The 12,292-nt window shown below is 39.4% G+C and overlaps 3 protein-coding genes across 4 annotated transcripts in view; 1 reads left to right on the top strand and 2 right to left on the bottom strand.

The window, feature by feature from the left end:
- Window positions 1–50: 50 nt before the first annotated feature.
- LOC111227643 (transmembrane protein 42-like) lies at window positions 51–3,650 on the bottom strand. 2 transcript variants are annotated; one of them, XR_002665349.1, is made up of 4 exons: window positions 3,229–3,650; window positions 2,425–2,571; window positions 1,536–2,337; window positions 51–1,328 (listed from the first exon to the last, which is right to left on the bottom strand). XR_002665349.1 is itself a non-coding variant. In XM_022753230.1 (3 exons), exons 1-3 carry the CDS (start codon window positions 3,388–3,390, stop codon window positions 2,194–2,196), a joined length of 453 nt encoding a protein of 150 aa, XP_022608951.1. In that variant the 5' UTR covers window positions 3,391–3,650; the 3' UTR covers window positions 1,462–2,193. The 2 variants fall into 2 exon arrangements, 1 of the variants encoding a protein (XP_022608951.1); XM_022753230.1 differs by lacking the exon at window positions 51–1,328 and having other exon boundaries at window positions 1,462–2,337.
- A 140-nt stretch (window positions 3,651–3,790) lies between these two features.
- kiaa1143 (KIAA1143 ortholog) lies at window positions 3,791–8,133 on the top strand. The gene is made up of 3 exons (XM_022753610.1): window positions 3,791–4,029; window positions 4,376–4,529; window positions 5,811–8,133. The coding sequence occupies exons 1-3, from the start codon at window positions 3,916–3,918 to the stop codon at window positions 6,023–6,025; spliced, it is 483 nt and encodes a 160-aa protein (XP_022609331.1). The 5' UTR covers window positions 3,791–3,915; the 3' UTR covers window positions 6,026–8,133.
- A 1,505-nt stretch (window positions 8,134–9,638) lies between these two features.
- Window positions 9,639–12,292, bottom strand: part of LOC111227695 (dolichyl-diphosphooligosaccharide--protein glycosyltransferase subunit STT3B-like) — a 37,258-nt gene continuing 34,604 nt past the window's right edge. Inside the window, exon 16 of the mRNA XM_022753334.1 lies at window positions 9,639–11,843. Within this exon, the coding sequence (XP_022609055.1) occupies window positions 11,763–11,843 (81 nt within the window). The 3' untranslated portion in view covers window positions 9,639–11,762. The remainder of the gene's footprint in view (window positions 11,844–12,292) is intronic.

The raw sequence follows: 12,292 nt of genomic DNA, 5'->3' as shown, positions 1-12,292 counted from the left end.
AAAAACAATGTCTCCAGCTCTGACTGTCGCTGAAGCGGAGGAATAACACCCAGGAAAACAGTTCATATTAAGTTCTGTTATCTCCTCAGACCTAGCGGTATCACAGTGTCAGGTAAACAACGACACATTGGTTGGCCGAGTGTGGCCAACGGTAGCAGTGCTAACACCAGCAGCCTTCTTTCCTTGCAGGTTAACCTCCACATACCTGTGCTGAATGTGGTTACGCATGGCTCAGGTCGAGTTATACACCAGTTTATTCTGACACAGACACATACAGCCTCATTTTCATTCTATACATCAAATTACTTCCACACTGTGCTGGTTTTCAGGGAGAAGAGCGCTGCCATCTGTTGCAGCTGCAGCTCCATGCTAGTGGTGGGTGGCTGTTTAACATCTTAGACACAACAGTTAACCAGAGTTGTACATTAATAAAATACTAGTAATTAGATTAAACTTTTAAAACAAGTTTCCTTTTACGTTTGGACTGAGTCAAGCTAGCTGTTTCCCCATGCTTCCGTTTTTATGCTAAGCTACCTGTTTGTTGTAGCCTTACATTCACCAGACACTGTGGCATCAATCTTCTCATCTAGTTCCTGACAAATAAGCAAATAAGAGCATTTCCTAAAATGTTGAACTACTCTTTAAATTCAATGAGATGGTCCATATGTACATTAAATCATAAGTTTACTTGTTACAAATATTAGTGCAGTGTTTTTGTGATTCCTGTCTCTGATTCCTGGGTGAGCGTTGGCCTGAACATACAAAGGCAAAAAGTAGTTCCCAAGCAAGTGAGCATTAAGCAGGGTACATTATGTACAAGACAGTAACAGGATGTCTTTACTTGGTGATTTGGATCATGATTGTCTTCACTGCTGGTTCTGTCACAGCCAGATGGTCTGCACTACCTGACCTGAGTGTTCCTGACAGAACAACAGCAATGTTTTCAGTCTTCTCTTACTGAGAGAAAGGAGGCTGGCAAATTTTGGTTCAATGCAAGTATCAATAATAATCAATAACCTTTGGGTTTATCAATAAATATTTGCAGTAAACCTATGTGTATAGAGCTTTCCGTTTTCCATATCTGATTATTTTGGTGTGCAGTCTACTCAGCACTTCACACTGCAAACTCAGTCGACGAGTGTAAATGCTTGTGAAGTTTTGAGAAATGTGTATTAAAAAACTTTAAACTATCTTATCTTTACTCATGTAACTAAAGAGAAAAGTTATTTTACGCATTGAATTATGGTTCAAAAATTAATTTAATTTTGGACTGAAGGAGGCATAATTGTATTGACCCAAAAACCTGACAATCTCAGTGACCAACTCACCTCTANAAATGCTTGTGAAGTTTTGAGAAATGTGTATTAAAAAACTGTAAACTCTTATCTTTACTCATGTAAAGAGGAGTGTGAACACAGATATGTCCCGGGTCACACTGAAGNTTGAATTATGGTTCAAAAATTAATTTAATTTTGGACTGAAGGAGGCATAATTGTATTGACCCAAAAACCTGACAATCTCAGTGACCAACTCACCTCTAAGGCCCTGTTCAGACCTGTTCAGACCTGTTCAGACCTGTTCAGACCTGTTCAGACCTGTATTAACGTCTGTCTCAAGTGATCCAACCACAAGTGGACAGCTCTAAGTTCAGGTGTGAACACACCCAAGACACATTGAGGACACATTTGAGATCCCATCACTCAGACCACATTCAGTGGTGGTCTGGACCACATGTGGCAACATTCTTTTAGGAGTGTGAACACAGATATGTCCCGGGTCACACTGAAAGACCGACTACTGTACTGACGTCCTCTGACACACTCTGATTAGTCCCAACACAGTTTATAATGAACCCCAAATATTTTTGGGTTCTGAACATGGCCTACAGATTACCGACACGCTCAGTGAAAAAAAACAATAAAGAAAACTCTCCACAACAACAGGGGCATATTAGTCTGTATGTCAGAGGTGTGTCTGGGACTGATGCTACTGAATGCTCTCTGTGTCAGTTCTGTGCAACATATCCCGACGTTTGGCATTAAGACACTGAGTTACCTCTTTTAAAAAACCTCATTTCCACTTCCAAGTGCCTGAGGATTCTCATGATGTGTCTCTGAGGGAGTCTTGCCACAGTTTGTTGTGACCATGACTGAAGAGCAGAGGCTGCACACTTGCGGCAACCCACTTTACTCATTACTTGTCCTTTTTGCCTTCGTCTTGTGGGAGGGCCTGAGGTGTGGATCCATGAAGCACCAGCAGTCCACACAGGGTGAGACAGATGCCCACCCACCACAGAGCTGCATGGGTCTCTCCAAAAATCACCCTCCCAAGGATGGCCTGGACGCACAAACACAGGAGGCAACATGAATCTCAATGCTTTCGCTGAAACTTTTTGAGCACCATTGGAGATTTCAGAGAGCTTACTGAGCAGATGAAGTTAGATGCAGTGGTAGTGACTGTGGCTCTGGCTGAAGAGGAGCTTTGTTGGAGAGCCTTGGAGAAGAAGGTCCACATGACAGCATTACAGGTGAACAGCAGGCCTACACACAGCAGCCGCAGGGGGATGTGGAGCTGGAAACACATATACAGGTAAAATGGGAAAGCAGCAGTCAGCCACAGATGGGTGACAAATTAAAGGAAAACCTCTTATATGAGTTCAGGTGGGTTAAGATCTGGTTTGGGATTTTTCCTTTAATTTGTCACTATTATATGTGTTGTATGTATGTTTGTTTTTACTTTGTAACTAGTATAATGTCATGATTAAAATAAATGCCATTCATGAGGAAAACACACTTTTCCTGCAATGACATATCTACAGATTTTTTTTTTATTTCAACACAACTGAAATGGAGGGTAATAAGAATTAATTTAAAATGTTTTCCTAATAAGACATAGGCCTTCACAAAACACTATGCATTATGCATCATGAGTGCATCACAGTGCAGAGTGTGTTTTAGTGAGCGAAAATGTGTTTATGGTTTATGTGATTGACTCAATAAAAATCCGCAATCTGTCATTTACTTCATAGCTATGCCCTGGTCTTAATCCCATCGTACTTTTGGATAGTCATATTTATTTCAGTTTTTCCACAGTACTGAATTAGCACAAAGTGAGCTCCATTGTACGTGAACACGGGCCCTATGCGTAACCATGGAAACTATTCCATATATAACTGAAAGGGATATCTCCAAACTTCTGCATTAATAAAGCACAAACACTCCGTCTCACCCAGTTACAGTGTGTGGCTCCACCATACGTTTCAGTCCAGCTTCCCAGTGTGGACTCGCACATCTCTCTGAGGTAGTCTGCACCAAGGGACAGCTTTGCAGAAAAAGAGGCGAGTGCACTCAAAACCCCTGCCAATAACGCATGAAAAGACCCCGGCAACATACTTGAAGATAGGGAAACTACAGCCAGAGACCGTCCACTTCCGTTTAATGCCGTTGTACCGAACTTGGCTGTAATTCACCGAGAGGGCGCTCGCAAGATAGTCCTCAAAGAATGGGAGCGAATGGAGCTAAACGGCTAAAATAATTATTTACACCTGCTTCTAGACAAAAGCCCAACTTTTATTATAGTTCTTGCAAAATAGTATCGTTTATATATCAGAATTTAAATGAAAAATATTAATGCCTTTTTGTTTTTCTTACAAGGAAGGCGATCTTCCCCATAAAATGCTAGCATTCTGCTAAAGTATGCTAACTCGATATTAAAACGAAGAAGAAGAAGACGAACGAATAATGATTGGTTGGATTTACGACTGTTCGCGACAAAACACGTTTCTTTTACGGCGACCCCTACACAACCGGAAGTTCTGAAAGTGGAAATTCTCCCAATAGCGAACCCTGTGCTAATCTAAATATCTGTTTAGGCCTACGTTATATCTGTACGCTTGTGTTGTTGTACTGCTTTGCAATGAACAGAAGCAAGGCCAGTGGCGTGTCGTGGGTGAAACCAGCGGAGCCCTCCTTTCTTAAGAAGTTTAAAAATGATGTTGGATACAAAGAAGGGCCGACTGTTGATACAAAGGTATGTGCTGTTTAGGCTAACTGTTAGTTGTGTGAGCTAGCAGCCTGGGCCCAGGATAGCGATCACGTCAGCTCATTAGAGTGTATGAAATCTCATCGTTAGCTGTCTGTTTTGCCAGGTTTATATTATACTGTATTTTAGTGGCTCGTCTGCTGATAAAATAGTTTGAAGACACTACTTCCACATTGGACTCGTTCATTCAAACCATTCCTTTCCTACTTTTCTCATCCAGAGAAACGCACCCTGCGCAGTGAATGACACTGTTTTAAACGGGGTTACTTCATGCATAGGCTGGGTGTCTGGTAAAGAAAACCTGTTTTGTCTCGGTTCCTGATTCCCCTCTCAGCGTCACGTGATGCCAACACTGGATGATGATGACAGCGGGAGTGACCGAGAGGATGAGCTACCTCAAGTTGTGGTCCTAAAAGGTGGAGACCTGACTGAAGAGGAAGTGAAGAAGATCAAGTCTAAAATACGCACTGGAGGTGGTGCAGAGAAAGGTAAGAGTGAATGAGCAAGAACCGTTTATTATTGTAAATCCAATTAAATGTTTTAATCACATCACTGCTTATAAACTTGGGTTGCTGGGATTTTTTTTTACTTGAATTTAAAGTCTCCCTCTGCTCAAAAATATGTTATGGTCAATGTTACTTCTCTGAAGTGACTGATCTTCATTTTGCAGAATAGATGTTCAGAGTTTGACACCAGGACGTCGTTTTCAAATTGATCTGCTTAAATTGGAAAGTTTCTCTGTGCTCACTTTAATGTGTGTACTTACAGCATGATTTGTGAGATCACAACTGGAAGCCATTGCTGGTTCAATTGGCAACTTACACAAGTGTGATATGGCAAAGTGAAGCCGGTATTGCACCTACTGTATATTGAGAATGGTCAGAAGACATCTTGAATCCAGTAGTTAAACTTTTCCAATGGAAGATATTTCCATATTCATGTTCTGGATCACAGATTCTGGATTTTTCAGTGAGGGATGAGGTTTAATTATGGCTGCCCCATAAAAGTGGCTGACTTGTGTCTTTAGCCAACTTGGATTTTGTCAGTCAAATCACTACTTTTTCTTTTTTGTTGTTTTCTGTTGTTGTTGTTCTTTTTCTTTCTTATTTTTCTTTGCTAAAAGTCTTTGTTCAGCATAAACTGTAGGTGAAAAAATAATGCTAGAGTCAAAATGCTTTCATCATTTTAATCTCTCAAGTCATCTGCATCTTTCTCCACTGGTCTTCTGCCAGTGTTCTCAAGCTGCTTGGACCTCAGTGGTTGCCTCTGTCAGTTAATTTTTTTATTTGGCTGACGGGCTCTAAACTTTTCAAACAGATTCCCCAAAACTAATTGTGATGGCACTAGAGAAGGATGATGGAAACACAGGGCAGTCTGATGCCGTGTCTGTCAGCTGTGCTCTCAGCTCACTTGCTGACTTTCATCAAAGTAGGTTAAATAGAACTGAACCAGATGCTGATATAATCTCCTCTACTGCCGCCAGTGTGACTGACTGTTCAGCTGACTGCAGCACCACGAGAGAGATGCTCAGCATTGACTCTGAAAATTAAATTAATGGTATTTTTTAGATGTTATTTTATGGAAAAACTGTATCAGTCACAACTTGTAATTCAAAGCAGGGATTTTTATACATCTTGGAACATGCATGGAGGGGATCTTAACATGTTGATGTATGTTGTCAAGGCAACAGCAAGCATCTTGCCTGGAAATCTTTGCACAACTCTAAAAAGTGTATTTGTTTGAATGACACTCGTCCATCTTGTCTGCAGATGATGGACCTCCTCCTGATGATAAGATCATTTTCAAGAAACCAGCCAAGCGCTCCTCCTCAGACAAATTCCGGATCACTGCCAGCTCCAGCAAAAAGAAGAAGAGTGATGGAGGAGAGGAGGAGGAGAAGAAGAAGGAGGTGAAGCCTGGAAAGAAAATAAAGAATAACAGCCTTCTGTCGTTTGGAGGGGACGAGGAGAACGAGGAGGACTAAATGGTAGTGGTCTATAAATAATATTCATTAACTCATGTAACAGATGACTCGAGGGGGCTAAAGTGAAGTTTGATTATTGATAGAAACCAGGAGGAAAACAAACAGACATTGTATTCTGAACAGATACTGTCCGAGTTCATCACAGTGTGCAGCCTGTCCATTCTCAAGTTTCTTTTATTGGACAGTCCAGTATCTCAGTCCACTGACTACAAATAGTCTGTTTGATATTACAACTTGTCCATTAAAGTACATTATCAAAAACAACTCGCAGAGATGCAAATCACCTTAAGTAGGTAACCCATCACATGGAACAATTTCATTCCCCTTTTCTTTCTAAATCAAAGTTACATTATTCTTGTGTGGGAGCGCCACTTTGTACATTCAGGGACACTCAGACGTCCACTAATTAATTGTCTGTCTGACAAAAAAAGCTGTAGCTGAATGATTTGAGGAAAAATACTTTTTGTTTCTGACCAATATTGACATTGTGATTGAAATATCAATTATTTTCCTTAATGAATCTGTTGGCCTGTGTTTTCAGTTTACATAATCACAAATGTATGTTGATTGTACATCAATAGAATCAGACAACAATGCATTTGTTAGCATTAGTTTTTTTATCTGACTTAATGATATGCAATGTAGATGTAGAAGACACCGAGCACTCCTTTAGTGTAGTGTCTTCTTCAACTACACCATCTTTGGCCATGGGTAAATGATTCAGAGAACGACGTACAGGAAGCAAACTAACTGTAGTAAGTATATTTGTCTGAAACTGTCTCTTAAATTATAATAAAAGTCAAAGCTTGATTAGCTTGCGTATTGAAAATTGCTCATAAAGACAATAAATCATTCAACCCTTGGAACAACATGACATTGATGAGCTCTGTATTCTGAAAATCAAATCCCAAAGGATAAACAGAGTACAACTGAATATTGGGAAAGTATAGTATACATACATTTGGTCTACACACACAGACGTGTCAGTGAATGCACCGATAGAGGTGGTCCAGCTTACAGCTTCAATACAACACAAGTCAACATTGGTCAATAAAGAGGTGAAATAATGTTCCCTGTGATGGTTTACCTACCTCAAACAAACGTCAGGTCCACACATTGAGACATTTTATGAGATGTTGCAGTAAACAACAAAGTTAACTTGAAATTTTATTTGATTCTGAAATGTTTGGACACCCAGAGAAAATCTGTGGTGGTGTAAAATTAAGGTGATTTGTAGTTAATTGATTAAAGGGAATATGTAGCATGTTTTAATTAAACATTGCAGGTTGAAGCTGCTGCTCATACCTGCCCAACTATGGAAATCAGGAAACACCAGGTAGAAAATCAGTTGGACTGATTATTGGTAATGAAACGATTTGTTTGATTCTGTGATTGTGATTTTTTACTCTTTTTTTCTTCGCCCAGGTCATTGAAATTAGTTCAGCTATTTAACAAAAAAAAAAAAAAAAAGAGAAGCTGAGTAAAATATAGTGAAAGTGGAAAATCAACTTTTTTATTTTTTGTATTTGATGAAATAAATGTAAAATTAGAAATCTCTACTGGTAGAATCCAAATAGTGACAAACTTTTGATGAGAATTTCCCTTGTGTTCTTGGTGCCTTTCACTTAAAGAAAGACTGACGCAATCATCACAGTTACAGGTCATTCAGATCCTGGTCTCAGTAGCTCCTGTTGTGTAGCTGCGACAGTGCTACACACTCTTCACCCTCTCGTACACATTAAGATCATTTAGTTGCTTTGTGTTTGAATACTCCTGTTGACTCCTGCTCATTTGTATTCCTCTATGGTGTCATCAAGAAGTGTAACAGTGTTCACAAGTGGTGTGGAAGTGCTCATTGTAGAATTTAAGATACATTCAGTGATGCATAGAATGTATGAATATGTTCTAGCTTCGACAAAGGAGCTGTAACAGTTTATGTAGGAACAATGCATTGTTGTCAATGCAATGGGGTGATATTTTTTTAATGTGAATGTGTGAATTTGTTTTTATTGTGTTCAGTTTTAGAGAATGTTTATGGCTGTAACATTTGAAATAAACGTCATTTTACTGGCTGGGTGCAACGAGTCTCTGCTCCCAGCCATGAAACATTTTACGCGTCGGCTTTTTGCAGATCAAGAATCGAGAAACGCTGTTAATGACTGAGCTGTAGGGGAGGAGCTGGTGGTGTCACCTTTGTGTTTCCGTGGTTTCTAATATTTCTGTAAGCTAAGTTAACTGGCTGTAGCTTTACATTTACTGTACAGACACTAGTGGTCAAGAAAGAAAATTTCCCTAAACTTACATGACATGCTAACTTGCATCTCCATATCATAACATGTTGTGAGCTGCACAGCAGTTTGTAGACAGTGAATCAGACATCCAGAGGTGACTGAAGCAGTGCAGGTCTCTAGTAACATGAAGATTGTTGTATATATATATAGATATAGATAGATAGATACTTTATTTATCCCCCAAGGGGAAATTCATGTGTCCATTAGCTCATTGTTGATAATAAAAACAGTTAATAAAAAATAAACAATAATAATTAGATTAGTCCACTTCCTGTGGCTGAGGTGTTCTACAGCCTGATGGCAGTGGGAACAAAGGATCTCCCGAACCTCTCTGTTCTGCAGCGCAGTGAGATGAGACGTTTGCTACAGGGATGTCACGGTAAAAGTAAAGTATTTTCTGAATTTCATATTTTAATAGACATTAAAAACGAATTGAAAAAGAATTTATAAATAAACCATTTATCAATCAATGAATACTTCAGATTTAAAAACCCACACTCTATGGATGTGATATGTCTGGTAAGCTCTCCAGCCAATCAGAGAGCTTGTTACATCCCATGGCCAGTTGGGATTGTTTAGCCTGGTTTTACCAGAGTGTCAGAGAGGCTAACAGGAGAAGCTAAATGAAGCAAATCGATCAGCTAATAGGAAAAGCAGCTGGAAAGAGGAAATGGAAATTGAAGAGGGAGTCCAGGTACGTAATCCTTTTTTTAAAAATGCCTTTTCAAATAGTTTTTAAAATTCTATTATTTATTCATGAATTAATAAATGATTTTACAAAGGGTTTAAATGTTTTATGCTGTTTTTGTAAATCCATTTTTAAATCTCCAGTATTTACTGATGGATTAATAGCTCATTTATATATTCTTTTTCAATTCCTATTTTTAATGCCTATTAAAATATGAAATTAAGGAAATGCTTTACTACTTTTCCTGTGATATTCCTGCTCCATAATTGTAGTGGGATAATTGGCACTGAAAACCAACTGTGGGAAAGGTCTATTATGAATGAAATGAAAACACAGCGTTACTTCAACCCCTTTATTCAAAAAGGCATGTTTCATCCTCATACCTGCATTAAGACCATTACAATTGATGGAAAAAACCTAAAAAAAAAAATCTAAACAAAATAAAAATCCTTGCACTTTGTGATCGGATGCTACCCTTAGTCATCACATCCTCCAATGTCCATGTAATAAATAAACTCACTGACTGTGTGGAGCTTTATTTCTCCTCAAGGCCGACGCCACCCTCACCACCTGGATTGTCTTACCATGGTGTTCTTCTCACTAAAGCTCACAACAGAATCACAGTCAGCTCATGCAGGATGGATATGTTTATTAGAACATCTTCAAGAAACAGAATAAGGTGGATTCAGCTATAGAGAAGGTTGGTTTACAGAAGGAACTGCTGACAATGTTATGTCACTGGATGCATGATAGAAACTACAAATTAAAACAGTAGAAATTCAGCCAATTACAAAAAAAAACAAACACTAATGTGTGATGGTTGTTTTAACCCTCTGAAAGTCACGAACCTGCATCCTGTTCATTCACTAATCACCATTAACTGATAAAACGTAGACCTTGGTTCTCGGTCCGGCTTCCCTGAAGCATCTTAAACAAAGATAAATCAATGTTGTAGCCACTGAGCTGCAGCGAAACATCGATGATCAGAGCTCTCTGTATTGTTTGGAGTCCAGTGTGGTTCAATGATGTTGATGATGATGTTACAGTTACAGAATCATTTACGCATCTTAAAAGATAATTCTGGTTTATTACAATTTGGGTGTTATTTTCATAGTTTTGGTCATTTCTACTGGTAAGAGGTCGTCGTGGTCGAGCACTCAGGTGATCAGAAAAGTTTGGCCAGATCACTTAAACCACTTTAAAAAAGGGAAACACAAGTTCAGTTTACTCAAGCACAAGGAGGACGACTCCGCCTGTGAAAACCGTTGTATAATGTCTTCTATGGAGAAAAATAACCCTGACATTGAGGGTCGTTTTGGTTTGTGCTTGAGAGACTTTACATTTTTAAATGCAGGCCATAGAGTTTGAAAGAAGTGAGTATTTAGGAGGGGAGGAGAATCTAATGAGAGATGCTCTACAGTCGTAGGAGTTTTTAGAGATTGGCCCATACTACAAAATAAAAGTCAGGATATATTTCAGCCTCTGCTGCACTGATTTATTTACTGGAAGACCCCTTTCCTTTACTTGGTGCCAAAACTGAAAGTGAGTATACCTGAAATGTTGGGAATGATCCCTCATTTTAGAGAACTGTGTGTGTGTGTGTGTGTGTGTGTGTGTGTGTGTGTGTGTGTGTGTGTGTGTGTGTGTGTGTGTGTGTGTGTGTGTATACAGTGGGTCAAAGCTGAGCCAGGAAGTGTCTGTAAACTGTGTCACCCAAGTAAGTTTTACTAAGTTTGTTTACAGCCAGTCTAACTAACTGCGCACACTTCCTGCCGCCATGTTCCCAGGCCTCAGCAATGGAGAGCACAGTGTTATTACACACAGACAAACTATGAAAATCAAATACCAGTTTTAACAAACAGGAATTATCCTTTACTGCAGTCTGGTTCTAAAATAATACATCCTGTCAGTGCAGCGGTATGAGGTTGGAAGCACGGTGGCTTCTCTTTGTTGGCACATTATGTGTACATGCATTTCTCTGTTGGTAATGGATTCTGAGGAGAGTGTAAAAGAAAATTAAATACATTAAAGGAGACTACTCATCAGATATGTGCTCACTGTGATCTGATCAATTGACAGCACAGAATCAAATCACTGAATCACAGCTGGTTCAAACTAGAGAAGCCGGGTGTGGGCAGGTACATTTTTTTTTTTTTTTCTTTCTCCTTCTCCATCAAACATATTTATCAAGTGTGAGAATTCAAGACAAAAAACATTTAAATCATCCTACAATCACCCTTTGTCTCAGTTTGAGCAGGTCTCAGCTCAGCTCTGGTTTTGTAACATGGTAAAACAGTGTGTTATTGTGTGTGTCAGTCTGAATGATGCATAGAGCAGTCCCAATCTAAGTCCCTGGATTAAAGACATGTAATCTCTCTTGCTCTCTCTCCCACCTGTCACTCACAGCATCTTCAAGTACAAAAAGAAAAAGCAAATCAAAAAAGGTCACAGTTCCTCAGGTTAAAACCAGTGGGGAGGATCTCAGACTGGCCGACACCTCCTGTTTTCCGCCTGCTTCACCCTGCTCATCAGGTCATAGGTCAGCTGGGGTTAAAGGCATTCTCCTAGATGATGGTCACATTTCCAGCCTCCAGGTACGGACGCTCAGGATGGCAGATGTCGGGGGGAGCCTCTTTTTGTTCCTTATTCATCTTGATAGATGTATTTTACTGTTGCGGCGTGTTTTTGTTGAAAGTTCTGTGTTTAAAGATTTTTCCTCTCTCTCGTCCACAGCGTGCCTCTGTTGGTGGTGGGGTTTCTATAAAGACCTTGTGGTCAGTTTCTTGCCCTTCTTGAGGGGCAGCTTGTTCTTGATGTATCCCCGCTTCCTCTTGGCCGTCTGCAGAGGGACAAACCACCAAAAGCACAGGCCAGTAAAAATCAAGCTCTATAGTAACCACTTATATTTCAGTGTGTTAATAAAATGTTCTCAATTACATCTTAAGTAAGACTGTAAGACTTAAGATAATGTCACAAACATATCTGCACCCAGATTTAAACCAAACCATATAAAGCCCTACAGCAGAAGTTATTAGAAATGAGTCTTTTATACTCCCTTACCTGTGTAAGTTGAGCCACTAACAAAGTATTAACAATGAAATATTTTAACCATATATCTACTTAAATCAAATAATATTTTTTTTTAACCTACATTCAAAGAAGAAAAAATATAAGTCTGAAAAAAATCTGTGTAACTGCTAATGGTCCGGGTGGAAATGAATGATGAAAATAGAATTGGATCTTTTAACCACTGACAAGAAAGTCCCACAGCTAAACTGCGCCGTACTG

This window comes from Seriola dumerili, unplaced genomic scaffold (genome assembly GCF_002260705.1).
Source record: "Seriola dumerili isolate Sdu_G_001 unplaced genomic scaffold, Sdu_1.0 BDQW01000191.1, whole genome shotgun sequence".
Classification (NCBI taxonomy): Eukaryota; Metazoa; Chordata; class Actinopteri; order Carangiformes; family Carangidae; genus Seriola; species Seriola dumerili.
This window is presented reverse-complemented; position numbering and strand designations above follow the sequence as displayed.